Here is a 27,467-nt window from a genome sequence, read left to right on the forward strand (position 1 = left end):
ATTTCGTACAAATTTTTATAAAACACGCACAGCTGTTAAAGAGAGAGGGAGAGAAATAGAGAGAACGGCTTCGTTAGCGATATTACTCTATTTTATTACATCATTTAGCAGTAAATATTACAATAATAAATAGTATTTATTTCGATAATACACGCAGAATCCAAGTACCGTGATAACCAACGTTTTTTAATACGAAACCGGACTCTCCGCTGAATTTACATGCATGGCAAAAATAAATGGCGGCGTCCGTAAGAGTTACTGCCGTGCGGCATCTCCGCAGGTTTCGGTATGTAATCTTGCGCGATGAGGAAGTTTTGCGTGCCATTTATTTTGCTGCAAGGCAAACTTGGGATACTGCGAAGTCATACAGACACTCTTGTAGTGCATGGCCGTTGTTACGGACGTTTCATTCACCGCGATTTCCAGTTAGCGTTGTAACCTTCGCAGTGCGCTAAACAATGAATGGGTTCGCTTGCAGATTACGGTCATCAAGCCTTAGCAACGCAGTTCGCACGTTGGCTCTTGGTTATCCCGACCATCGCGGAACAAGCCATGGGTGTTCTCTCTGCGGATCCCGTTTGTTCAGCACCTCCTACTGGCGGTGGGCGAGGAAGATGGAGAAACCGTTTGTATGCTGTTTAGAATTTTGTGGCGCTTTCAGAATTCATGAAACGTTGCACAAAGGTTGATCGAGCTCGCAATGTAACGACCCGAAGTTGCATGTTAGTGCTCAAGCTCACCCGCACAGACGCAAGTACGCACACAGCGAAGTTGGCGAGTCAGACGCTCCCATGTCGATGTTGTGCCGGCCTGCAGAAGTTTAGCTTTTCTCGCTTTGCTACGCACAAAGTACTCGCAATGTTTTGCAGAACATTGCTGGAATTCTGAGGTCATATTTGCCGGAAACGTCGCTGTGTGAGGAGAGATCCAAGCTGCCGTAGCGCTCTCCGCTACCAGCTTTGTCATTCAATATTTTTGTTTAACAATGTAGAAAAAGAAATGACAAGAAGAACGAACTACTTCATCTTAAACATCAAACGCAGGGCAACGTTTTTTGGGCGGTACAAGTGAAAAGGAACACTATGATACGGGCGCTGCCAGTTTTTCGAAGTTAGCAAACCATTACGTTAAAGCAGGTCTCCCAAAACCTCGCATCAGATGCTTTTTCTGTTTGACATCTATGTTTGTTTCAGGTTCCGTCGAGGACAAAGCCCAAGAACCCTGTTGTCAAGGTCTGGAGAAATATCACTCTTGCTGAACTTGCGAAAGTTATAGAACGCCCAATAGGTGAGATGAGGGAACAATCTAACAAGTCGTACAATAATAATTATAAGGATGTCATATAACTTTTGTTCCTAATGTCTGCTTCATTCCAGATGACATTTACGAGGCAATTGTCTTTGTTGAGAATGCTGGCCAGTACGACCATGACGATTGTGGTTAGTGTCAGACAGACAGTTGCTATAACAGTGCCGAGGCCTTTTGTACGTGGCACCCTGTGTTCTTGTTTACTAGGATGCGTGGATAGCAGTGCTGCAGTACTATTGAGACACCCTGCTAACAATGCTTGTGCATTCTTTGGCATGCTTTATTTCTTTTTTTTCAGCAATTGATGATGCTGACATTCTCTTCCTGATCCTCAAAAGACTAGGCCTTCGTGGTCAGTTGGTGGCTCCTCCAGAACAGCCATCACCAAAGAAAGAGTTTCAAGATGCAGTTAGAAGGTTCGACAATAGTTGCCACATCTAGCACATTCTTATCTTCACCTCAGAATGTACCTTATTCATTTTGCTTTATTTACACATGTAAATTACAATTCAGCTATAAATATAACAAAAGAAGAAAAACTTGTTAAAGGAGCCACTTAGCAATATTTTAAAGCTGGGCTCTCTCAATCATTTCTTGTGGTAACATACACCAGGCTAACAGTTCCAGCTTTTCTTTATGAATGCCAGTGTCTCTCTTTCCCAACGGTTTAATTTCCTCCAATCCAGATGTGTATGCTATAGCATATCAGTCAGCTGTTTCCTGAAGCATGTTTAACCTTATAGAGTTTCCTATTTATTACACTTCGATTTTGGTTAGCACAAAAGTTCATAATTTGATATGGTAGCGTGTGAAAGTGTGCTAGCTTTTATGACACTTCATGCACACTGGTAGGACGAAAAAAGGCTACACACTGCCGGCCATAAATGTGTTGACAGTAGTCACGTAATTATCTGTGTGACAGCATTGTTGGGGAACTCACGTGACATCAGTTTTTAAGCTTCAGTATCTTAACAGTTGAAACTAGAACAGATCACAGCAAATAATGTTAGATATGTTAGAGGAAAATGTCTTTGGGCAACATGCATCGAGCATAGAGATTTAATGCATAAACTGGCGTCCACTAAAGAAAAAATACACCAGGAAAGTTATGTGAGGATCCCTTTACAATCTTTGATGCTTTACTGTTATTGTCCAGGCCACCTGCTGACCCTAGTGTGCTTGTCCCACGGCCACCGGTCATTACAATCATGGGACATGTTGACCATGGGAAGACAACACTCTTGGACTCGCTCCGTAATACCAATGTAGTCGACCAGGAGTTTGGTGGCATTACGCAACACATTGGTGCCTTCACTGGTAAGCTTTACAATGTGTGAGTGCGCACTGCCTAGATTAGTGAAATGTGCTTAATTCATCTGCAGAAGATTTGTGGGATTTTGTGACAGGTTTTGTTGAATGCCATGCTTAGATGTAGTATTTGCCTCTTCCGGCGAGGATAATCAGAAGTACAGTACCGAGTCCCTGCAGATTCAGCTATTCCTGACCTGACAGATATCTGTCGAATGTTCACTTTTGAGTCTGCTATCAAAAGTTCACACGACTCGGCATGCGTGAGTGTGGCGATGTTGTGCTCTGTAGCAGAGCTTGCATTTGATTCTAAGAGCTCCAAGGTTCTTAAAAAAGGGATGGACACTGTTTCTCACCATCCGCAGCTTCCAAGCCTAAAAAAATCTTCAAAGGCTCCGCCGCCCGTCCGAAAGTCAACATGTTCGTGCATGTTAGGGTCTGTAAATCTTTGTTTAAGACTTTACATATCATCTGCAGCCATGCTGGGCTTAAAAAGTAATTTTCTAAGTAAAGAATGTGGTGGTACTGTCTGTCCTTAGAAAATGAAAACACCCTCTGTGAAATGACAGTGTGAAGATTGTCCTTGTTTTTGGGGTTTGATACGGTACTGCTGTTCTTTCTTCTGAGGGAATCTACATTTTGCAGTCCGACATCACTACAGATGGCATTTACTTATGATTTGCCCCAGATAAAAGAAGCAAGCATTGAATCTAACCCTCTGTGAAATATTACTTTTTTAGAAGACCAAATAAAATGAGCCAGTGATTTAGTTGAAAGATTGATTTAAACCGGGTTCTTTTATCAACACAACATTTCATAGGCAGCTAAGGACCAATATGAAATGGCTTCTTTACTTTCATGAAACAGTTATTAGGGTCTGTTGGTGTCTTGAAGAGCCATTTTGCACTCTTACATGTTTCCATGCTGCTTGTGTTCAAATTTGACAACACCGACCCGTGACCTACAAGGCAGCATGACTTATTGAATATAAATCTGAGTACAAAAAATATGCAGAGTTCCCGATTCATTATTTGTGTTCTGTCACTTCCACCATATTGATCAAAATATGATCGACCCTCCAAGTCACCAGAACGTGTCTTTTGCACTTTCAGTGAAGCTTCCTGGCAAAGACCGCATCACATTTTTGGACACACCTGGGCACGCAGCTTTTTCGGCAATGCGTGAGAGGGGAGCCATGGCCACAGATATCGTCATCTTGGTTGTCGCTGCAGACGATGGAGTGATGGAACAAACTGTTGAATCCATTCGATATGCACGTGAAGCCAATGGTAGTAGTCCTGGGAAACCTGTTGATTTACTCTGCATTTCCATGAAGATGCTAGTAGTAACAGCTTTTTTAGGAGCACTAAACCAGTGATGCTTTGTTGATAGTAATCGTATTTTGATATGGTACTGCATGTCAAGTACACAGCTCTGGCAACACATATTGCCCAGCTTTTAATGCCATCATTTTATTTCTTGTGCTAGCATTGCTGCTTTGTACCTAAAGACTAAGCCTACTTCAAAAAGTAAACACAACTCAAGAAAGTGCTTTACCTTCAGTAGTGTGTTACGTTGAATGTGAGCTATGTCAATTCTATGCACTAATATAGGGCCAGTGATAATAATAATAATTTGCTGAAAAAAATATCCAATGCCACTGCAGTTACAGCATCCTTTGTGTTCGTATTTCAGTGCCAATAATTGTTGCAATAAACAAGATGGACAAGCCTAATGCTGATATTGTGAGTGAGACACCGAGATGGACATCTTGGTATGCGGTTCAGGAGGTATGTAAATAAACATGACTGTTTTTTTTTTCACAGGAACATGTCAAGAGGGGTCTTATTGTTCATGGAATACAGATGGACGATGAAGGCGGGGACACACAATATGTCTGCATCTCAGCACTGAAGGTTCGTAGCTCACCGAGGATAAAAAAAAAAATTTTTTTTGCCTGTCCTTTTTGAAATTCCATCCAGTTGAAGGTGAAATGCACTTCAAAGAACACTTTTACAGCACCTAAATAAATGCAAACTACTCTGCAACAGTAACATTTTGTCTTCATAGCCATGCTGAAAGTCTGAGTTGTGGCAATTTCTGTCGATCATGTTATGTTCAATTAACAGGGTACAAATTTGGACAAGTTGACAGAAACTATTCTGACCCAAGCTGAGCTGATGGAAATCAAAGCGGACCCAAAGGGCCCTGTGGAAGGTGTCATCATCGAGTCAATGAGTGACCAACACAGAGGGTAAGGCAAGAATTTGAAATTCCACGAAAGGAATGCTGTTTCGAGCACACGGCCATGACAGTGAATACTAGCTTCTCCATGAAGTTGATTTTGTGTTAATGTTATGCATTATGTTAAACTATTTTAGTGATGATCCTTATGAGCTGCTACACCACCAAGCATCACTGAAGTACAAGTTACATCAGAAACTTCTTTTGGTGTTTGTATGCTGTCTGTTATGTTCATTATTTAACAGTCGATATACTATTGTGTGGCTTAACATAGTATTACTATGGCATTTGTTATACAAGGTATGATATTGTTTAGTCAGCTGATTAAGGAAGGGAAAAAAAAAATGCTTGTGGCATGTTGCAGAATTTTACTTTAGGTGGACCACTCTAATAGGGCAGACATCATTTGCACAAGAAGAGAAAATGCATAATATATTAATTACCAGATCGACTAATTAACTTTAATGTTAGATACTTTATTGCATATACCGAAATCAACAAATTGTAGCCAGTTAGTTTGCAAGGCATATCCACTAGGAACAAATTCTGAGGATGCCACCAGTTTTGGGGTATGTGTATCCGAAATGTGCGATGAAATACATTGGTGTTTCAATTATGTTTGAGCTTCAGTGCATAAAAAGGCATTTTGTTAAAATCTGGAGCATTGTGCATCTTCACCACAAGTTTTGCAGAATTTATCTCGAAACTGGTGCTGGTGAAACCATTTATCAAGGACCTTCATTTTTGTACAATAGAATGTCTACCATTGGAAATGTCTAAACGTGCAGTGGTTTCTCTGTAAAGTGAGCAGAAATTTTCAAAGCAAATTTTTTTGATCTGTAGTCTTTTCTTAAAACTGTGTATGGATGCTGACAACACTGATTACTGGACACTGTGGCAATCTCGAAGGCCATGCATTGGTGCACCACTCCATTCATCTTGCCCCTTTTTGCCCCTTTTCTTGCCCCTTTTCATCATCACTAACGCTCTATCTCAAGCCTGTGGAATGAGTGTGTAGCGAGTTTGCATCAAGCGTACTCGTGAGTGAGTATTTTGACCTATGTTTGCAGGAAGCTGTCCACCGCTTTAGTGCAGCGTGGCACACTGAGGAAAGGAGCGTACCTAGTTGCTGGGCTGGCATGGGCAAAGGTAAACTGCCTGATGTGATTGCAAAGTGGATAGATGGCTTTCTGGTTGGTGCACAGAACCTCAGTAGCATCTCCATTCTCTCTTCTCCAAGGTTCGTGGCATGTTTGACGAGTGGGGGAAGCCGGTACAAACTGCACTGCCTGGAACACCAGTCCAAGTTATTGGCTGGAGGTCGCTTCCGTCGGCTGGTGATGTCATCATTGAAGTTGAATCGGAGGTGGCTACTTTGTTTCTCGCTATGGCCTGAAAGTACCTTTTCGGTTTAGTGCCGTTGCAATGTTTCTATGATCAGGGATGCTTAGAAATTGACACTTAAGGTTCTTTTAATCGGGCTTCGTGAAGTGATCTGAGTGTTAAAAAGTGCAGCTTTCTGATGTGGATCTGCCCGAAATGAAAAAAGAAAAATATTTTACAGTGTAGACTGCTTATACAGTGGAATCTCGATAAACGAAAATCACTTAGAACAAAACTGCCTCTTAAAGGGTACATCATCCTCATGGTTGGTTGGTTTTGTATCCATGCAACTGTTGTCAGCTTTGTCTCTCAATAAATGTAACTCCTGATAAACGGAACCAATTTCCCTGCTTCCTGTATGTTCGATTTAAAGAGTCCACTGTAATGTAAGTCATCAGAGTTGCAGATATCTATACTTATAGAGAGATTTTAAAAGCCTGCACACCTCCAAAACAAGTAGACCAAGCAGTCACGTGTATTTGGCAATCAAAGCATGCGACCAGGGTTATTGCATCCTTTTAAGTTTACAAACAATGAAAGGTTAATGCACGAGGACCACCCTTCTCAGATAATATTTATACGAAGCAAACATAATAACAGAAAAAAGTGAGAAAACGGGAGGTATTTACTTTCCGTATGCAAACTGAAAAGGTAAAGAGCAACAGCGCACCCGCATTCGGTGCCGAGCACACACCGCCAAGTGGTTGGATCAGAGCCATGAAGACTTATCCACGTTACTGCCAAAGCAGATGCAGTGTTTTCCTTTTCCTTGTTTGGAACTACCTGAAGAAGCTATTGCTTTAAAATGTATTTACTAACTGGGCTTATATACAGCTACATGACAACTCAGAGGGCATGCAGGCTATGTTTCTGTGAGAAGAGAAAGCTGTGCAGTGAGGATGGATAGGTGGGCTAGTTAGTAATGCATAATAATAAAAACTTAAGAGCATTAAAAGCACAAAGGACATAGCAAAAGAAACACACACCACAAGCGCTCGTTTGGTGTGTGGTGTGTGTTTCTCTTTTTACGTCCTTTGTGTTTTTAGCACTCTTAAGTTTTTATTATCTGTGCAATAAGTGAGCCATCCTGGTCACGTGGTCATAGTAGTCAGCAGTGCATACTGAACCATGCTGGCTTAAATCAGCCATTTGTATAATGTGAAATGAATACCATTGGACACTAGCAGTTTTTGCTGGTTGACTGTAATGCTGGGCCCATTTAGGAATGCCATCTGTCAGAGTGACACAGCACCACTATTTTATGGCCAGTTCTGAATAAACTACCACAAAGCACACATTACTCACCTTAAACAATGATGCATGTTGCAGAAGCGTGCACAGCAGGTTGTCCATTGGCGAGAGTCCCAGATGCAAGCAGAGAAGGACGTTGAAGTGTACAGAGCAATCCAGGAGAAGGTGCAGCGGCACTTGGTGCAGTACAAGGCCGAACTTGAGCAGCGGCGTGCCATGGGTCTTCGGAAAAAGCGAAAGCGCCTCACCAACCGCGAGAAGGAGTACACTGTTGATGACACTCCTTGCCTGCCCATTGTTGTCAAAGGTGTGTAGCGACTACTAACCAGCGTACCATCATTTGCAAGCTTTTTGCTACAGCTGCCACCAGTGTATTGCTTATAAATCGTATGCCCCATTTTTGCACAATATGCCTGCCTCTTGCAACCTGTATTCCCAACTACAATGCTTAGAAAAGACCGCATTTCTAAGCTACTCAAACAAGTGCATAGAACAGTAATAATATTTATAAAAGCAGCCAGGTACAGTAGTTGCCATGAAGAAAATTGTTGGAGTGAATTTTTTCACACTCAATCATAACAGGCAACAGGCATCAGGCAACCTAACAGGCAATCATAACAGGCATAACTGCAATGCAACTTCACCGCTGATTTCTATTGATGTGCAATGCAGCTTCACTGCAACGTTGACAATACTGCAGTAAAGCCACACATGAAGGCAAACTTTGCGCACTCCCATTTCAATCCCTGCTGCAGATTACATGTGCGAAGATGTGGTAAATTCAATTATTGTTTCCAACTGGCTACAGATTCATTTTGTTCCTTCACTTCATTTTCAGCTGATGTTGATGGTTCTGTGGAAGCTGTACTAGATCTCTTGGATACTTATCACTCGCATCAGAAATGTCGTCTGGACATCATTCACTATGGAGTAGGACCAGTTTCGGAATCTGATGTGGAGTTGGCACAACCATTCAATGGTAATGGCGCGTGAATTCCATGTCAAATACAAATGAATCATTTAACAGCTTACAAAACTACAACTCTCCTTGTAACTTAAATGTGCTTTGCTACTTCAGCATAGCATGAAAACAAAGTGTTGGTGTTTGTGTGTTGCTCACATTTAACCTAACACTCCATATTGTCACACCTTCATCCCTTGTCTGTGTTAAAGGGACACTCAAGGCTGATGCTAAGTCGACGTTGACTGTTTAAATACCATTCCAGAAAAGTTTCAACACTTGTTTCATGCCAAGGAAAGACTTAGTTTATAAAAAAAATTGCAACTGAAGAGTTCGAATACCTTTATCGCAATTAAAATCTCCCGCCACCCAACCGGAGGAGTGGTGACGTTGCGTACGCCATACGCCGTCACCACCCTTTGCTGCCGTTGATAAGTAAAACGGCGCCCGACAGATGGGAGTACCGAGCCAAGACAGAGAGAGCGGTGGATTCGTTGCTGCAGCTGGTTTTTTTGTCAAGTGGCATAGACTGTTTGTGCATCCCTTGACATGACATGGGAGTTGAATTCTCTGCTACTTGCAGTTTGCGTGAGTTCCGCGAGCCAGCAAAACCAGTGCAGCACTATGTAATAATGAAACCACTGAAACTGAAAGCGTGGGTGCCGCAGAGTCGAGCAAAAATGAAACCTCGACCGCCCGCATCGTTGTCAAGGGTAATTTCAATGAGTTGTTTTTTTCTGTATAAGAAATAGAACTGGACAAGTAGCATTTTGTTTCGTCTTATAGTACAATAGAAGCATGTTGTTTGCAAGAAGTGGTTGAGTAATGGTCACAGAATTTAACTGAGGAGTGCTTTCATCATCGGGCAAGCACTTTAATGTCCTGGAGGAGTCTCTAATCATGTCCTACATTTACCACAATTTCTTGATTTCTTGATTATTAAGGTTCTGTTCACAATCATATTGACGCCTTAAAGATTCTCGAGCACTAATCTATCACTTTAGCTTGACTTAATATTTGCCTTTAGTGTCCCTTTAATGCCTATATGGTATATAAACTTTCTGTGTGCACATCTTACATAATATTACCAACCTGCAATCCTTCTGTAAGCCACAATCACATTGTATGCTTTTAGCTACAATGTTGTTCTATTAATGTTTAATAAAGTGAGTAAGATCTCACTTTTGTAATACCTTTACAACCAGACACATAAACAGGAGTGTTTCTCATTCTTTGACTGCTTGTGCTGGTTTTCCTGAAGTTAATTTTGACTGCGGCCCAAATTCAAGTACTGAACTGAAGAATTAAATTCTGGGTTTTATGTGCTAAAGCCATGATATGATTGTGAGGCACACCATAACAGGGAACTCTGGATCAAGTTTGACCACCTGGCATTCTTTAAAGTGCACCCAACTGATGGTACATGGGCACTTTTGGCACTGAATACCTGACAATATACGAACAAATGAACTGTACAGCCCAGCTTTGCAAAAAGCTGCAAATCCTCTTGCAGGCATTGTCTACGCCTTTCACGTTCCTGTCTTGGGTGCAGCAGGGTCAGCAGCAGAGGAGGGAAACGTTGACATTCGCAGTTACAATGTCATCTACCATCTCATTGACGACATCAAGAAGGAACTTGGCAAGCGGCTGCCTCTCCTTAATGAGGACGAGGTTCACGGTTAGTCGCTTTGCCGTCCAATTTCAGCCTAGAGTTCAATAGCTGACGTCATGTTATGAGGGGGAAGAGCTACAGGTCACATTAGCCAATCAGGAATGGGAACCAAAGGAGGATTTGTCCATTGTCTGCAGCTAATCCCGCTCTGTGCAAGGATTAGTTGCATACGATGGGTGAGCCCTCCTCCCTTTTCCGAAACGTCAGTCTTGTTCCTGATTGGCCAACAGAAGCTTTTCATGTAGGTGTAGATTGAAGTTGTGTAAACGTTGGTTTGCTTCAGTTGTTTTTCTTGTTTTGAAAACTTCCTCAGGGGAAGCACTTGTGCAGCAAGAATTTCTGATCAACGAAGGACGAAAGAAGATCCCCGTAGCAGGGTGCAAATGTACAAAAGGAACATTGCGCAAGAATGCACTCTACAAATTAGTGCGAGATTCTGAAACAATTCATAGTGGTAAGTAGCTGGCAAATTATTCATTAAGCTGTACTTACTTTTTATACCCAGGTGTAAAACACAATGGAAAGCAAACTGCACAGCTCATCTACAGAGTTATGAGAACTCTTTGATTGCTCCATGGCGGCAGTTTTGTTAGCATAACAGTGGAGTTAAAATAGATACAGTTGAACCTCAATAGGACAAAGACAGATACAACGAAGGAAGCCTAAAATTTTGTTGGTCATGCCTTATTTTACTGAGTGTTCACTGCTATAACAAAAATGAAAATGCAATCCAAGACATCGGTTACAGTGCAGTGACTACAGTCAAACCTTTATATAGTGTAGTCGCAACTGTCCAAAAAGTATGTTCGTTTATCTGATATACTGTAACCACATATTTTTTGCATGCTGACATCGACAAGACAAATTTAGACTTGTCTCATTATATATGTCTCATTAGTTTCAACTGTATTAGCAGTTCACTTGGTAGCTGTTGATATGTATTGTAGTAGTGAAGTCCAGCAGGAGTAACTTGAAACTGCACATACTGGATGTGCATGAATCTTGGCTTGGTTTGGCTGGTCCACAAGTCAATGTGCCGATTCAGTGTGATCATACTGATCGCGTGGTTACAATTATTGACGGTGCAAAGTGCATTTGTAGTTTTAAGCTGCTTACATGCCCTGTATTGTGGCACTTCAAGCTGCCAACAGGCCACCGAAATCTACAGGGCACTCGTTGGTGGCCCCAATGGAGGCGTCATGTTTGGGTTTCTTTGGCATAAACCCAATCATGCCTTTTTTTTGTGTGTCCGTGTTTACTGATGCCAGTATGTATGCTTATCATGAACATTCGGTATTTTCGTGTCAGACGTGGCTTCTTTATAGGAAGGGTCAACTGTACAAAGTTCTTTCAGTGTTGGAACTGCTGCATAAGCTTGTTGCAGAAGCCTAACACCTTGCTTTCACGTTTTCCGCAGGGCCTTTAATATCCATGAGGCATCTCAAGAATGAAGTGGAATCTATAAAGAAGGATGTTGAATGTGGACTCATGTTTCAGGATCCCAATGTTCGGTTTAAGCATGGTGACATTCTCATATGCTACAGCATCAAGCAGGTGCCCCAAGAGACAGACTGGGACCCTGGTTTCTGATCAACAGCGCGTCATGTGCTTTAGGACTACAAAAACGCATAATTACAATGACATGCAAAGTATTAAGCAGCTTTCTCTTGAATTAGTGAGAAATACGGCAGCCTGACAAGGCGTTTGTAATTCACAAGCCAGGGCAGGAGGCTTGCAGCAGGTGTGCTAATTTACACACTCAAACCTCAGTATAATAAAGTAACCAAAATCTGCATATTTCTTCTGCCAATATCAGCACATATGCTTATAACAAATGCGGGATATAAAGAAGGTATGCAACTTTATCATAATGGCATTTTAGATAATTAGTGACAGAAATTAATTCAAAGGCACAGTATAGGCATCTGGAATGTTTCAATATTTATGCTATTAGTGAAATAATGGTAAGTTAGAAGGACACTGCAAGAGTATAAACAAAAAATGAGTGATTGTACAGTTGTATTTTTCTTGGAGAATTCTGTGGGGCTAATGTGGCTTTTCTGTACAGTAGCTGAAGAGGCTTGTGTAAGATATGTTTGTTGGAAGAAAAATGAATAAAGTATATGTCATCAGCCTTTTCTTTTCATTGCAGCAACTGCAAAAAAAAAAGAAGTACACAAACCAAAGCGTACAATCATCAGTTAGACATTGTGGCTACTTGTCATGTTGTAACACCAACATATTTATTCTTGACTATTTCACAGTCACAACTACCACGTGTGTCATCCCTGAAAGAGAGAGAGAGAAAAAAAAAGACGAATGTGAAGATTCATTAGCTACTCTCTCTAGGCTGTCAAATGGCAAAGTACAACCTAATGCAGCTAAATCATTTACTAAAAGAAGTAATAACAACAACTCAACATTGGTGCTTCTTGTAATTATCTGTATTCCAGAGAAGACCTAAACAAGATGGTGTCCCACAGTGCATTGTATACCACCGGTTTCCCTTTTGAACTGATTTTTAGAAAAGTGCATGGAGAATACAGTGCTATAAGGCCTGTTCAGAAGTAGGTATCCTTCCGGCAATACAACGGTCAACCTGAAGAAGCGGACATTACTTGCATGAGAAATGGCAATGTTGAGGCAACTAATTCAAAATATTTGCTAACTAAACTTCAATTATTCATTTTAGGGCACATGTGATTGGAAAATTGAAGACAGGCATTCCAGTTGATGGTTTACCAAAAAGGTGCAGCAAGCAGTTTGGGATGAACTTAACTGAATGCCAATGCATTCTTTAGCAGATTTTTTTTAGACAGATATGTAGAAAATATTGCTAGTCTTAGGACTTCTGCCAGACATGGCAATGATATCACGACTGGAATATCTGCCCTAATGTGATTAATTAAAAGCTCAATAGATATTACATATTATTATACTATATACTCCGTGCGACTAGTGGGAACCAAACACATGCCTAGAAGCCTGTAAATTCAGGTCTTACTGATGTCAGACTTTGCCCTCTCATTCCATGGCTTCAGTGGCCATTAGTGTCGTTCGTGGCTATACAGGCACATGCTACACAATTTTGCACCGTGTAAAAATGCCTTGTTTCTAATGGTTAGCTATGGAGAATGTTTAATGCAATGTTTTACGCCGGGAATGCAAATGAATTCATAACGAAATTCTCACAAAAAAAATTATGTTTCCAATGCTATGATTGGAGAAGGTGGCAGGGGTGATTTTCACCCCCATAAGTGCTGTAGGGAACTATCGGAACCCAGAACCACTCAAACCCTGTAAAGTGTGCTTGCTTATTGTTACACACAAAGCACAGCTCACTGATGCCTGTCTGCGATGTTGTTCACATTGCAGTGGAAATCAAACGTAACAGTAACATAAACAGGCCATGTAAATATCAACCTTCTGAACATGCATCATCAAAAACATTGTGGGCTCACTTGTCCACATTTTCAGTAGCAAGAATGATGCTTGTATACTTGTATAGTTTTTCAGCATCAGTGTTGACTACTTTTTTAGTAGATAAATAGTGCACTCGCAGCAGTGCAAGCTGCCCTTCTGACCATGCAGGAAGATCTGCGAAATGCAGTGTTGCGAGATTCTGCGAATTTCTTTGCATCTGCATCATGACACATACAGGCATTTAAGCTGTCTACTAATAAAAGGCTGCAAATACAAAAAAGAGTAATAGACCGATTTCACAATGCCACTGCTGCTTCTGTAACAGAAGTAGTGCTTAGCAGGCTGAAGGACAACTGTGGTAACAAGCATGTTGTGTTTGTACCATGCCAAACCTGCTTACCCACTGAGATAAAAAGGCAGAGAGGTGAAAAAAGAACACACACCCATTAAAACAGTAGTGGGACTGAGCAGATGTACCTTCTACTTCCCCCTAAAGTTCACTGGTAAAATTTACAACTGCATTGTCCTTACATTCCCTTCAATGTTGTTTTGAACCCATGTACAGTGGGAAAGTGTGAAGGACTACCGTCATCAGCGTTATCATCAGGTATACTGTGACAGCGCCTGTCCTTGATCTGCCTACTTCCCCGTTTTGCTTTCATGCTGTAAACTCGCACTATTGTCATCACGGTGCAGATGATGTCACTATGCATGTGCTCTAAACATGGTGAAATCTGTCTATTACCAACCCTATGCCTTTTGAACAATAACTGTGATGATATAAGCACACTATCCATTTGAAACAAATATAGCTGAAACTAATTGTCGTCGCAGTTAGCCACTGAAGCTGGCAATCCAATGCAGACTAAATACAAGCATGTGCAAGAGCAATGCAAAGCCAGCCAGAATTAGGCCAGGCCACTAGCTCACCCAGATTTACAAGTCAAGTTCTTGGGATCCCCCTCCATCTTCTGATGTTGCCAGCCTGATCTTGGTGTTGCTTGAAGGTCGCCAACTGTCTCTTTCTGAGCGGCTGCTGCCGTAATCCCTTGAATCTCTGGCTTCTCTAGAATCTCTGGATTCTCGAGACGACTCCCTCTATTAAGGGGTGGACAAACAGAGAAAACAAAAACAGTTTAGACGTCTAGGGAAGAGCAGTGGACATTGAATGTTAAGGTTACGGTTTAGTAAGCAAGCATACTAACTTTCATCTTTAGGGCGATCTGTAAAGAGAAAGGCAGAGGAAAAGAAGCAGAAGAGAAAATGCATCTGTGTTAGTAATGCATGGAGTGGTCACAAAGTGCAGGAAAAGGATGTTGTGCTGTGGAAAACTTTGCTTGATGTCAAAAAGCCTAATTGCCATTCCACACGAAGGAAAATTAGTGCAACTCAATATAACTTGTTTATAGGCCAGTTGGTAGGTACTAGGCAAAGCCTTTGCAGTGCAAATAAAACTGACACATCTACATTTACAACTGATTTATTACCGTCCCTCAGAAGACCAGAAGAAAATGTACAGTAATATGTGCGTGTGCACAGGTTCATCATGACAAATAAAAAGAGTAATAATATCCATCTTGCTTCCATACAGGCAGACAGAACTATCACTGACAGAATCCACGCCTATTTTTTTATACGAGAGAGAGAAAGATGCTTAATAATTGAAAAAAAAAGGAAAAATCTACATACATTAAAAGGCAACACCAGTGGTTTTCCGGCAAGGTGCCTAGATAAGGTGAATTGTATCGCTCCTTAATAGATAGGGCAGCAAGCTGTTGTATATAGCTTTGCGATGTTCAGGGGTACAGGGGTCTCGGAAGGATCCAGTTGTTTAGTGTGACGACTGAGCTCTGTAGCCCAGCGAGGCAGATTCTTCGCAGTGAGGATAGGGCAGGTCATGATCATAGCAGATGGTGTGCTGTGCCTGGCTCACCCATGTTGCAAGTACCACAGGTTGGGTCAAGCGACTTGTCTAGGTATTGGGCTCTGAATGCAGGCATGACTGCCATATTGGTGCGCAGACGGTGGAGTGCCACTTGTTCCCGCCATGGAAGCCCATGTGAAAGGCTTCCAAGAGTTTGTGTGCAGCAGATTGCATTAGTGACACTTGTGTGTCTATTTGAAAGCGGGATACTTTTTTTAAACAATTTTTTCTTTGCAGTCATGGAACATGTGTATTTTATTGTACTTTTTCTTCTGGTGGACTGTAATAAATCAGTTATAAGTGTAGTGCCCAAAGTATCTGGTCTATTGTTCCTTACGTCTGTTTTATTTGTGCTACAATGGCTTCACCAAGGAAAATTAGAAAAGCTTGTTTGCCTTTATTTCTGGCCATAGAGAGTACATTCATACAAAGGAAAGCCATGAAATATTAGTTTAGTTAAGAATTAAGTACAGTGTAATTCTTTCATAATTGGTTGTCTGAGTTACTCACTACTTAAGCTTTGCTGCAGTGTATAGAAAACGCTACTGTGGGCTTTGTGTTGTGTCTCGTTCTTACACTAGAGGTATCAAACTCATTGTATTAAAAATGATGCATTGGGCTTTATGGGGTTCTGCTATTGAGTTATTTGCTGCTGAAATTCTTGCTTAACTAGTATTCTCGCAACTTACTGTGCTATTTGTCTCACACAAACATTTTTAAGCCTTCATTTCTTTCACGCACAATCCAGGAGTGGAATGCCTTGCCTGCCAGAGTCGTCTTGTCACCGCAGTTGAGCGTGCTGTGTCCACCCTTTGAATATGGTGTCATGTCTGTTATACCTCGTTATAATAATGTGTTCATGTACCTTTTTTCTAGGTGGGCGCTGTTTTGTTTTTGATGTGCTTGGGCTGTGAGAAACTTATATTGTTTGTGATTGTTTTTGCCATCACTGTATTTGATTCCTACCTGCTTGATCTTATTTAAGACCAATTCTTGCTTCAACTCATTTAGTCTGATATGCATGCTACTCATGTCTTGCTGCTCAAAAGCATATGGGAAAATATATGGTGTCCCAACTTGAATGCTTGAAATGGAAACGCGTGAAACGTGACCGCATTGTTTTCTGAGCAACTTCACATAATCATGTACATAAGTGCATCCTCAGGAAGCTGGCTGGTCAAGTTATGGTCTTTTAAGCAGTAATATCATTCCGATACATGGTGGGTGCTAGCAGTGTGGTGTTAAGCCAAATTCAGGGATATGAATTCACAAAGACAATTTGTGTTCGAAATTTTGTCAAGACTGTTTCACTGTGCAAATCATTAGTGCTGGTAACAAATAATGGGAGTAGAATGCATGCAAAAAGAACTGGTTATTGCTTCCACCTTCCATATGTGTCTGCATTCAAGCTCTATGCAACATTCCAAGTCATGGCCCACCAGAAGCACTGAAAGTATCTGCAATATGCCTACTAGTAAAAGCTTGAAAGTTTCAAATATTAATATTTTGCTAGTGTTCTGCATGGACATTGAGCGTTTGATTGGTTACACATTGGGTGGGACTCCTTGCATGAAGTATATCAGCAGTGAGCGAACTTACTCATGGTTAAAATCCTGTCCACAACTGGCAGTAAGCTGCAGCGCAGTAAGTTGTTGAGCAACAATGCAACAAGGCATGAAACATTTGTAATTTACAATTCACTTCCTCATGTGTGGAGCCTTTTTAATGAGGACGAATTCATCCCCCGAGTAAAACGCCTCAAACAAGCGACCTCAGTTTCTAATATCACACAGACATACCAGCCCTGAAAATATAGTGCAATATACTAAAAAGTGTTTTCTTACTCAAATGTTGACAGCTTATTACAAAAAAAGTTGTAGACTTCGTTCTGTATGAAAGCTGTCAACAGGCACTTTTCTCTACTGATGCAGCAAGAATGATCAGTGCCACAAACAAATGACTGTGCTTGTTAAGTTCATAAGCAAAACATTCACATAACAGTGGTTAAAATTCCAGCTGCCATAATTCTGTGAGTGAGTAGTGCTGCTGTGGGTTGGTCTGAATAGTTGAGCAAGTCTAGAAAAGTCAAGCTTCGATAATCAGCCAGCAAATGTATTCGTAATTCTTTTGAAATCAATTCTGTGCTAAACTGCACACAAATGAAAAATTTGTGATATTATTGGCATCGATACGAGAAGAAAATAAAAATCGGAAGCTATAATCAGAAGATACAGGCAAAATTTTCCTTAGAAGTGTACTTGTTTTTGATCCAAGATACTGAAGTTCATTCACAAAGAGCCGCTTAAGTACAACAAAGCTAACTTTTCCCTTGTGAAACCTTAAATGTGGACGAGAACTAAGTACAGCTAGACCATCTTTGAAAATTCATCCAAAACTTCTTGCAAAAGAATACCTAACCAAACAATTTCATCTTTCTGTCAGCATGCATACTTACAGACTTGCTAGATTCTTTCTGTGTTAGGAAACAAAAGAAAAAGAAGAATGTTACCATATCTGTGAGAACAAGCAACTGTAGTACCTTGATGTGGTGCAGTGAGCATAACTTTATCTTTATGTTGCTTCAACACGGTACTTATTTCTTTTTCTTATATCATATGGAAAGCGCTGACAAGGTAAATTAGTAAGCGAAAGTGCTTGGATAGGCATGGCATCTCTGATTTTCTCTAGAAGGTTAGAATGCAGGGAGATAAACGGTTCCTAAGGAGCATCACATGCAATCATGAGTAACGAATTAGCACTAAACAAAATTATTCTTTATTTACAGCAAAACCAAGATGTCCATCAAACCTAACCTTATAGCATGATACCAGAACTTCTCATGAGCTACTTGAGAATGCATACAACGGACGTGATCGTGGATAAATCAGCCATGTGACACATGACATACATCGAATCACTTTGCAGCCAGTATTTACACAGCAAAAAAAAGCCAACACATCAGGCTTAACCATCCCCCTGCTTCTTGAAGCATTGGAGATGGTACAAAAGCATTGGAATGTAGCACATATGTAGCGATCGAGCTTACATCGTAATGCTATGCATCATTTCATGCATTTCAATTCAACGAGCGACTTAACCTGTATTGGAGATGGTTGCTGTCAGACTAAGGCATTTTGCTATGAGTACCTTGGGATTTCTTGCTTTTTGCAAGAAATTTGCTTTTTGCTTATTTGCTTTTTGGCCAAAGTGTGAATCGTTTCATGGGGACCGAGTGAGCACAGCAGAAATAGGTGATGCATACTGTAGAACCTTGCTAATACGTTCCCGTTGTGTACATTTTCTGGGTGCCCACGTTCGCGATTGAGAACACAAAAAATAACCCAACAGAGTTATGCTCATCTTTTACCGGTTAATATGTTCCCGGAAAGCAAAATTTTTTGGCATCAACATTCAGTAAGTCTCCAAACTGCGATCCTATGATACGTTTTTCGGCTCCTAGAACCCGTGTGAATGAGAAAATGTGTGAGGCGCACGCAATCGAGAACAATATATAGCTGCCCGCAGCGGCAGGTGTGCCGCAATACTCGCCCACCCTTCTCGCGTGAAAACGCCGACGTGCACTCAGTTTCTCATTTCAGTACCAGCAAACCTTCCACAGGGCCATCACACATGGCATTTACAGCAGCCACTGCCAATCCTACTGCGATAAGCACCTTCGCCTATCTGTTTTACAGAGCATGGTGCCATCGGAAGCGTAGCGCACGCTTTTAATAGGCGATAACTGAAACCCGCCGCCATTTCTGCTGCAGACTGCGATCGTTTGCTTTTTCCGGACGCTAGATCCCACGTGAACAAGCAAAGGTGTGAGGCGCACGTTTGAGAACAGCTAGTATATAGCCGCCCATTTGTCGTGAAAACGATGATGCGCAGTTTCTTATTCTGGTACCAGTAAATCTCCGCCCCGGTTGTGGCACGCTGTATTCACAGCTATCGCCACAGAACCTATTGTGATAAGCATCTTGGTCTATCTGTCTAGCAGCGCGTGGCGCGTAGTGCCATTGGTAGCGAACTGCACGCCTTTAGTAGGCAATAATCCAAAGACGCTGCTGTTCCCTGCCATAGGAGGCATGATGTGGGCATCATGTTTTGCTTCAGTGGCATCAGGCACCGCCCACCAGCTTGATTTTGTTTCATTTTCCTGTCACCCTCTTAAAACATCACACAATAGGAGCATGCATGGTGGTTAGTTTTGGTTTTGTTTTGCAGGTTGTTTCCGTTTGTTGCACTCACAAAACTGATGTTTATCTGTCTTCTAATCTCTCAAAGGGTCACCACTAGATGCTGGCTCATCTGTTGCTTGCAGGGGTGTGATTAAATGTGTTCACAGTTGCCTTGCCTGATACACAAACAATGTTGCCTTGCCTATGTTCCCTTTCATGGGACTTGTAAAAACTGCTTGCCCCTTGCTGGCAATGAGATGAAGGATTACTGCAAGTTTCATGGAGTTTTCTGGCGGGCACTGAACCAACGAGCTTTCTTGCGTGCGCTCACATACATAGTTCGATTACCTTGTGGAGCATGGACATTTTCGATGACAGTAATAGTATGTTGCGTGCATTTTTCTACATCTGTGAAACATATTCCAGTGTATCTACTTTTTAATTCTTATTAGTAAAAGTCTTTATGCAAGCCTATTTGTATTCATGAATAAATAATGCATGTACTATATCTCACAAAATTTGTCATTTTATGGTCACTCTAAAAAAATTGCTGTAATTTTTTTTTCAAAATAAGTCACTAAGGATTTTAAATCTGCAATGAAATATATCGAACCTGCGAGGTCACATTTGGAGAAAAGAAGTTTACACTCAAAGGGTTAAGAGGCATATGATACGTGACAGCATGTATTAGGTAAAACACTATAGATTACGCAAATTATGTATGGTAACTACAATACAATATTAGTACCATGTAAAATTTGCCTAGGACTGCACTGAAATGTTACAGAGTGACAGCTCCTATACCTATGCTGTAAGCTTTCATGTGGCAAAAGCATTCAGGCTGCAGTATTGATTGCAGCAACAGTTCCCAATGTGATGATACTGAAACATGCATGCAGCCATCTATTACAACTAAGCAATAACCACAGCAAGGCAAGTAACATGATGCTAACAGTATCATTATTGATGCGGCAAAAATTTTCTTACGAGCTATGGAAGAGGGCAAAAAACGTGCAGTGTGAAGAAACACCTTGTGGACTTCTCACCCACATGCGGCACATGACAGCACCACGTGTCTAGGATTAAAAATGACAACACACACTGCATGCTCGGTGCACATGATCTGGTACAAATGTAGAAGAGCACAAAGTTTTAGCAGAATGAAATAAAGAGAATATAAAGCTGATGTCGCTAAACTATAGTATTATTAGAATGTACGGGCAAGCAACACAAAGTATGATAGCATTAAGTGAACTGAGGACGAATCTACAATGACATGCCAGATTGAAGTTACCTCTTGTGACATGCTGTTACAGTCAAACTATAATGAAACGGGATATAACAAAAGAATGGATATAACAATCTAAGTGGAATTGCCCTTGAAATCCTCATTGAGATCCATAGTGCATACAACTTTGTTGCATGTACTGCACTATGACTACAACAAAGTAATTCTGGCTCGCTTTTCAACTTCACTATAATGAGGTTTTACTGAATTACACAAAGTGCAGTGCTCAGCGATTGAAATGTGGTACTTAGAGCCCATGGTTGCCTGTACTTTCTGTGCCACTGAAGAGTACTGTGTGATTGCTGGGGCACTAAATGCAATCATAATGCATTCACTTTCACCGCACACAAAAATGCACTAGCTCGGTGTCCCCCTGCGCCCACAGGTGGGGCAGAAGGTGCTGGCAGCCATGCACTCCGAGTATCCTGTTTCAATCGCTGAGCACTGTACACGAATCCTCAACAATGCATTTATTAGTTATTTTTTGTCAGTTACAACCATCCCATTTAAGCCAGATACACAGAGTGTTGAGTGCTGTATGAAATAAAGAAAGTAATTTCTGTGGGAACTCGCAAGGTAAAGGCAGATTCATGACAGGTAATTTGGCATCTCTTTGAATGTTGGCAAAAGAAAACCGTTCAGTTGTCATGGAAAAGCGGTGATGCTGGGCACAATCCTTGAACCAGAATAAGTTTTCTTCAAGTGCGAAGCTTTGTTTACCTATTCTCTTGCAGCTTTACGCTGCTTTCACGTGGATTCCAACTTTTTCTTTCATGAACATGCAAACAATGAGTCTATATTCTAGATAGCTTTAGAAGACCGTCAATTTTTTTAACAGTGAAGCAAGAAGCTAAAGGAGGAGGCCTCATCTTTAAACTTTACTTTACTTTAACAAAGTTCATTGCAGCAAATGCTTATGAAAAAAGCACCAGAAAATGAACCTGATGTATAAATAAGCAATCTGTTGTTCATACTTACATCTTTTTCTGCTGACTTTGACTTCTAAGAAAGAAAACAAAAACCACAAAAGCATGCTCTAATATTTCATCATGCAGCTTCAAGAACACATGAAAGGAAGAAAGTAGCAAATGACAGTGTTTCTAGAACAAACAAAAATGATAGAACTTACCATGCGTCCATGTAACATGCAAAATGATGCATGCAAGCTATTCTGAGACATAATCCAAGGCACAGATACATATTTACGTACAATTCAGATATGCATGCTGGTTAATTACATCAGCACGAGTTTTAGTGTGACGGTGGCAGTCGGTGTACTATGTGGTTGTCTTAACATCAAGGCCATTAGCTTAAAGCAAATTCATACATTCTAGAACAACGGGACAGCTTTACAGTGCCGATATGCTAGGTATAGTTACTTCACCCAATGAAGACAAATATAATCAATTATAACGGTGCAAAAGTTTGTGCAATGTTGACACGGAAAAAAGAAAAGTTACTGTTGGGCAAGTTGGTGAGCTTCAACACAGCTATTTTGGAGGAATCCTGTGTAATACAATGCGCAAGAAGTACTATAAAAAGAGGACAGTACAGGGATGGAACTTTCAACTAAAATCTTCAGTGCAAAGAAACAACATACAAAACTCTGTCAAAACTCTGTCAAAAACTCCATCAAGAACTTCGGCAAACGTGAAAACCACGCACCTACCATAAGATTAACAAGAAAACAAAAACAGAAAAATGAGAAAAAAAAGAAATAATTATAATTAACAGGGTGAGAGACGTATGACAGACAACGTTCCACAATATAATGCACGATAAGGAGCTAAGTAGCATCATTCAGGTATTGCAGCTCTTTATCACTAAGGCTTATGGATGCTCCTCTGATACATGAATTGTCCTGTTTAATGGTATGAAAGCCTCAAAGCTTCTTGTTTTAGAGAGACCAATAATCTTGATACTACCATTTCCGTGCAATGCCTCCAATGACTCGACAAGTGTATGCAGGAAGTTGTGGGAAGACTTAAGGAGTGTCCAAGGCAAGCAAATCTGATAAGTAGCTTACAGTTTATGAGAAACTGTTATGTTGTTTACATGCATTTTGCATAAGTCCTATCCACAAGTTAGCTGCACATTCCAGAAAAACACAGTGTCTTGTGTCAATTTCGCCCACTTTTAACATCTTAACTGAGCAGTTCACAGTACTGTGAAATGCGTTCTCATTATATAATTAAAAGAGATTGTACAGGGTTGCTTCACTAAAACTTTCTTTTACTTTTGGCAATATTCTTCTGAAGACTTCAATTTGTTGAAGACTATAATTAAATGCTCCTTGACTGAGTAAGTATTAAAATGCTACAAATCTAACTAAAATTGGCTGAATTAGTCCAGCAAAATGACTTCTGCTTTCCCATGTTAGGTTTAAGGAGCCCCTCAAGGTAAATCACCTTTTGATTACTACATTGGAAAGATTATGATTAAAGTATACATAATTACTATTTCCGAGAGAGTCTTTCCCGACAAAGGTCCAGGCAATTATAATTGCTTTCTGAATAAATGACTTCGCCTTTCGCTCTGAAAATACAAATCAGCAGGTCACTTACATCACTCTCCGACTTGGGCCTGCTCAGGTTGAGCACCTCCAAAATAGACTCCGGTATGTGCGCTTTCTGTGAGGGGAAAATCAAGTTGAGAAAAAAAAAAGGCATTAGATGGAAATCAGTTAGTGTTCCGTAAATCTTTTCATGCATTGCACCCAAGCACCCATTTACATAGGTGCAAGTCTACATTGTCGTTGGTAACATTTTTTAGGACAAAATTGCCAGGTCACAGCCCAAAACACTACATTTTTACAGTAATGTCGCTAGGTTATGATGGCAACTTCAATAAAATGTTGTCTTTTTTTTAATGTTATAGTGTTTCTAGATATCTTCCTTATGATTTTTTTAACTATGGCTTTAAATCACCTTCTGCGATGGTGGGGCGACGGTCAGAATGTGAGAAGGCTAAACAACCCCAATATAAACTCTCACGAATGCAATTTGCCTAGAAAAGCAGCTGTGATGCAACACAGAAGGCTCACTAATAACATCTTTGGTATGTCAGATCAAGCTATAAATGAAGGCACATATCCTCCTTGGGATAACATAGGGGTGGGGCAATGAATTTAGTCAAAGACTTTTGAAAAATTTCACCAGGGTTTAGCTGGTAAATATTATCAATGTACCGGCTATTTATGTCACTAAAATTCCATAAAGGCAAAGTTGTAGTTAAGGCGACTAAGAAATCTTTCTTGCCAAGTTACTATCACAGCTGAAACTACAATGCCACTTTGCCAGATGGTACAAAAGTTCAAAGCTCTAAGCAGGAATGATTGAGTTCAGAGAATGGCACAAAGCAAGAATGCATGACAAATAAAGCCACATGGTGGCCATCACATAAAATACTGGCCGAAAATTCTACACAGTTGAACCTCGTTAAAGAGAAATGTGATACTAGATATAATGAAATAATGAATATAACAAAGTAAATGAAATTCCCTTCGAAATCCCCATAGAGATAAACAAATTTAAGACCTCATTTTAACTAAGTAAATTTGTCCTGCCAACAGATAGAACAAATTAAATTCCTCTCCGAAACCAAAAAATACATGACCGTTGCATGCCAAGCATATCGCTTTCTGCGGGGTTCGGTGCAACAGTTCCAACTCCTGTGTTCCTGCGTCGAGTAACGGCAACAGTTCTCACTGTCGTGCATAGTGGTACGCAAGCAGTGTCTCACTATTGCCATTGATTTACTTCAGCCACGACTACTACCACTGCACTTTTCTCTCCCCCACTGCGGTGCATAGCGCAGGTTCGGCACAGTGAGAGAGAGAAGTACGATTGCAACAGCGGGTTGCTGCTTGCATGTGGTCAGCGCTTCTACATGCAGCGGTGTGAAAGACCAACGCATCCACTTGTATTTTAACAGTGGCACACCGTGCAAGCTGCTGCAACTGGGCACGGCCTTCTGAGGGAGTGTTAGCGCCTGTGCAGAGTCTCAAGAGGCCAAGATGCGGCCTAGTCGAGGGTGTGGAGATCAGGGTTCGCTGGCCTCAACATTCATACAGTGGAGCCACGTAAAAGCGGTGGACAAGCCTGATTCAGATGTGTATTTGGAGCTCCGTGTTGTGTGCCACACGCTGCACGACCACAAAGGAGTTTATTTGCATTGCAGCATGCTAGCTGTTCTCTTCAACTGTGTTTCCATTTTCCTGATTTCTTGACAATATGGACGAGGACCATCAAAGGACCACCATATTGAAACAGAAGGCAGCTCTCGTCTGTCATTAAAGGGTCAACTGCAACAAAATTTTGGGCTGTGTAAAAAGCCTAGTTTCAGACAGTGTTGATAGAAGGTGCATTTGATCCACCTGCACCACTGTGAACCAGTTCACGGTGGGGCATGAGATGTTCAGAAATTGTGCAACTCAACTTCAGTGATGCAGGAACAATGTGACATTCACAGCAAATGCCGAGGTGCCCAGTTGCCGGCACGATGCAGGCCTTATGTTTTGTCCATGTAATGAGTGCCATTCGCATAAAATTGCGAGGTCCCGAAGTGCAGGTATAGCTGGCTTCCGAAGCGTAAACAACACACTGTACATTGTGCCAACACAGCAGACACGCGTAAGCAGGGTTTCAATGGCGCTGACGTCTATGTGGTCGTCTGCTATGCCGCTTCGCACCTGCATGTCTGCACCAAGTCAGTACGTTCAGCAGCAAGGGTGCAGAAAAATCGTGAACGAGCCCTGCACCTGTTGAAATGAACGGTGTGGCTCATAGGTGCCATTGCTGCGTCGCGGAAACAAATGACAGAGTAAAGCACATCGTGAACTGGTTCGGGGCGTAGGCAAATCGAACAGACATATAGAGCAGCCTCCATGCAAAGCTATAGGTCTGGTGTGGAATATGAGTGAATATGTAACGAAAAGCTTGCAAGAGGAAATGTTTCTATACCGAAACTGAAAAAAATGTTGCCGATACGGCTTGCCACCACTGACACATGACTAATTATGTGCAAGTCATTGGCATAACCTCAAAGGTCAGGTGCCGCTCATGGAATGATGAGAAATCTTGGAAGTGACATGCCAGGACTTAATTTCATATCTGCTAATCACTAGGTAAACACATCATCTGCTTACGTGCTATTTAAAGGCTGCTAATAAAGAAAAATGAGACAATTAGCAGCTCTGCAGCTTTGCCAAAATTGCTTCAGTAGTATATACAACTCATTTATAACCAATTTGGCCAAAGTGAAACGAAACGTTGCCTTTAAGGCACCATCTCGTTTACCCAACAAGAGCAGTGTATGCACTCAGGTACCTGGTGGTCGGTGAAGGCACTGACGTGCTGAACCAGTGGCTGCTGAAGGTCGGGGCTGACCTGGAACACGTTTCGCAGCTGCTCAGCGGGCAGCTGCAGAAGCACCTGCAGTGACTGTGGCTTGGTCCGTTGGCAGCACTTGATGAAGCCCTCCCATACTTTCTTCTGCTTCCACACCTGTGAGAGGTAAAATCAGACGCTCAGGCATTGATCTGAACGGAAACATGCCACTCTGGATACTGCACTTTCAATTGCGTTCATCAAGGCTTCTACAAGTTCCTAAGAACTGAGCTTGTGCAGCGTGAAAAGGACAGGAACACAAATGACCCACAACTGCTGACTTCTGATTATTTTTTTGCTTTGGAATTATCAAAACAACTTTTTAACATGCAGACATGAAATCACACAACAATTAGAGATGGCCAGTCAGAAACCGCAACTCTTTGTCACTAATACGGTCAAATCTCGATAATTTGAACTCGAAGGGGCTCAATAATTTGTTCGAATTAAACTGAGTTCGAATTAGACGAGGCTCATTAAATGGAGGGCTTTTGTGCAGTGCTGCGTTAGATGGCACGTGTTTACCGAGCTAACACACGAGTGACGAGTTCCAAAAGTGTGGCTTTACAGCACGCAATACCGTGGAGGCGCACTTCTAGGCAAATTTTCACTGCTGTAAATCTGCATTTCAAGGCAAAATTTCATATAATGTGCACTCCTAGTTTAACGCTAAATTCTTTGAAGTTTTGGTGCAGGTTATACGTGCAGAGATACGGTAGTTGCAACAAGAGATGAGAGGAGGAGCTGATCTGCGGCCGTACTGCCGGGTCAGCCACACTGCTGAGAGCACGGTCAGTTGCGCAATATGTCTGAATTTCTGGCCGTTCTTGGGCCTAAATACGCACAATTTTGACAGGACACAGCGCCAGTTTGAATAAATCGAAAGTTTGGATTAAGTGGGTTTGAATTAACCTGAATCTGCTGTATTTAATGCTAGAGACACTCACGCAGAGATTGCCAGCTTTCATAATGTGCGCTTCTTCAACTATACCTCTCTATCTATTTTTGTTTCTGCATGTCTCAGAAAGGTAGTCTTATCAAAGCACGAGGCGCATCCACACTGGTTGCAATGATCTGCTGGACGTCCTCTAGATTCGCTCGCAACTTTAAGGTTAAGCTCGCGCACTCTCACATTTG

General features: G+C 41.4%; 2 protein-coding genes across 6 annotated transcripts in view; one reads left to right on the top strand and one right to left on the bottom strand.

Moving 5' to 3' along the window:
* Positions 1-225: 225 nt before the first annotated feature.
* Positions 226-12,259, top strand: mIF2 (mitochondrial translation initiation factor 2). Its single transcript, XM_065447175.2, has 17 exons — positions 226-286; positions 479-629; positions 1,194-1,287; positions 1,377-1,439; positions 1,607-1,724; positions 2,465-2,625; positions 3,729-3,905; positions 4,312-4,361; positions 4,443-4,532; positions 4,746-4,870; positions 5,931-6,009; positions 6,101-6,226; positions 7,573-7,801; positions 8,333-8,473; positions 9,969-10,133; positions 10,441-10,581; positions 11,545-12,259. The coding sequence occupies exons 1-17, from the start codon at positions 237-239 to the stop codon at positions 11,715-11,717; spliced, it is 2,133 nt and encodes a 710-aa protein (XP_065303247.2). The 5' UTR covers positions 226-236; the 3' UTR covers positions 11,718-12,259.
* An 86-nt stretch (positions 12,260-12,345) lies between these two features.
* The window catches only part of Sym (symplekin scaffold protein), a 45,069-nt gene continuing 29,947 nt past the window's right edge, over positions 12,346-27,467 (bottom strand). For 2 of the 5 annotated variants that reach the window (XM_065447169.2, XM_065447168.2), the window contains 7 exons: positions 26,271-26,447; positions 23,508-23,573; positions 21,922-21,945; positions 17,930-17,947; positions 14,756-14,773; positions 14,481-14,648; positions 12,346-12,415 (listed from right to left, as the gene is read on the bottom strand). In XM_065447169.2, coding sequence (XP_065303241.2) covers positions 14,487-14,648; positions 14,756-14,773; positions 17,930-17,947; positions 21,922-21,945; positions 23,508-23,573; positions 26,271-26,447 — 465 coding nt within the window. In that variant the 3' untranslated portion in view covers positions 12,346-12,415; positions 14,481-14,486. The remainder of the gene's footprint in view (positions 12,416-14,480; positions 14,649-14,755; positions 14,774-17,929; positions 17,948-21,921; positions 21,946-23,507; positions 23,574-26,270; positions 26,448-27,467) is intronic. The other 3 variants (XM_065447171.2, XM_065447172.2, XM_065447174.2) reach the window with 3 other exon arrangements.

Source organism: Dermacentor albipictus, chromosome 7, assembly GCF_038994185.2.
Source record: "Dermacentor albipictus isolate Rhodes 1998 colony chromosome 7, USDA_Dalb.pri_finalv2, whole genome shotgun sequence".
NCBI lineage: Eukaryota > Metazoa > Arthropoda > Arachnida > Ixodida > Ixodidae > Dermacentor > Dermacentor albipictus.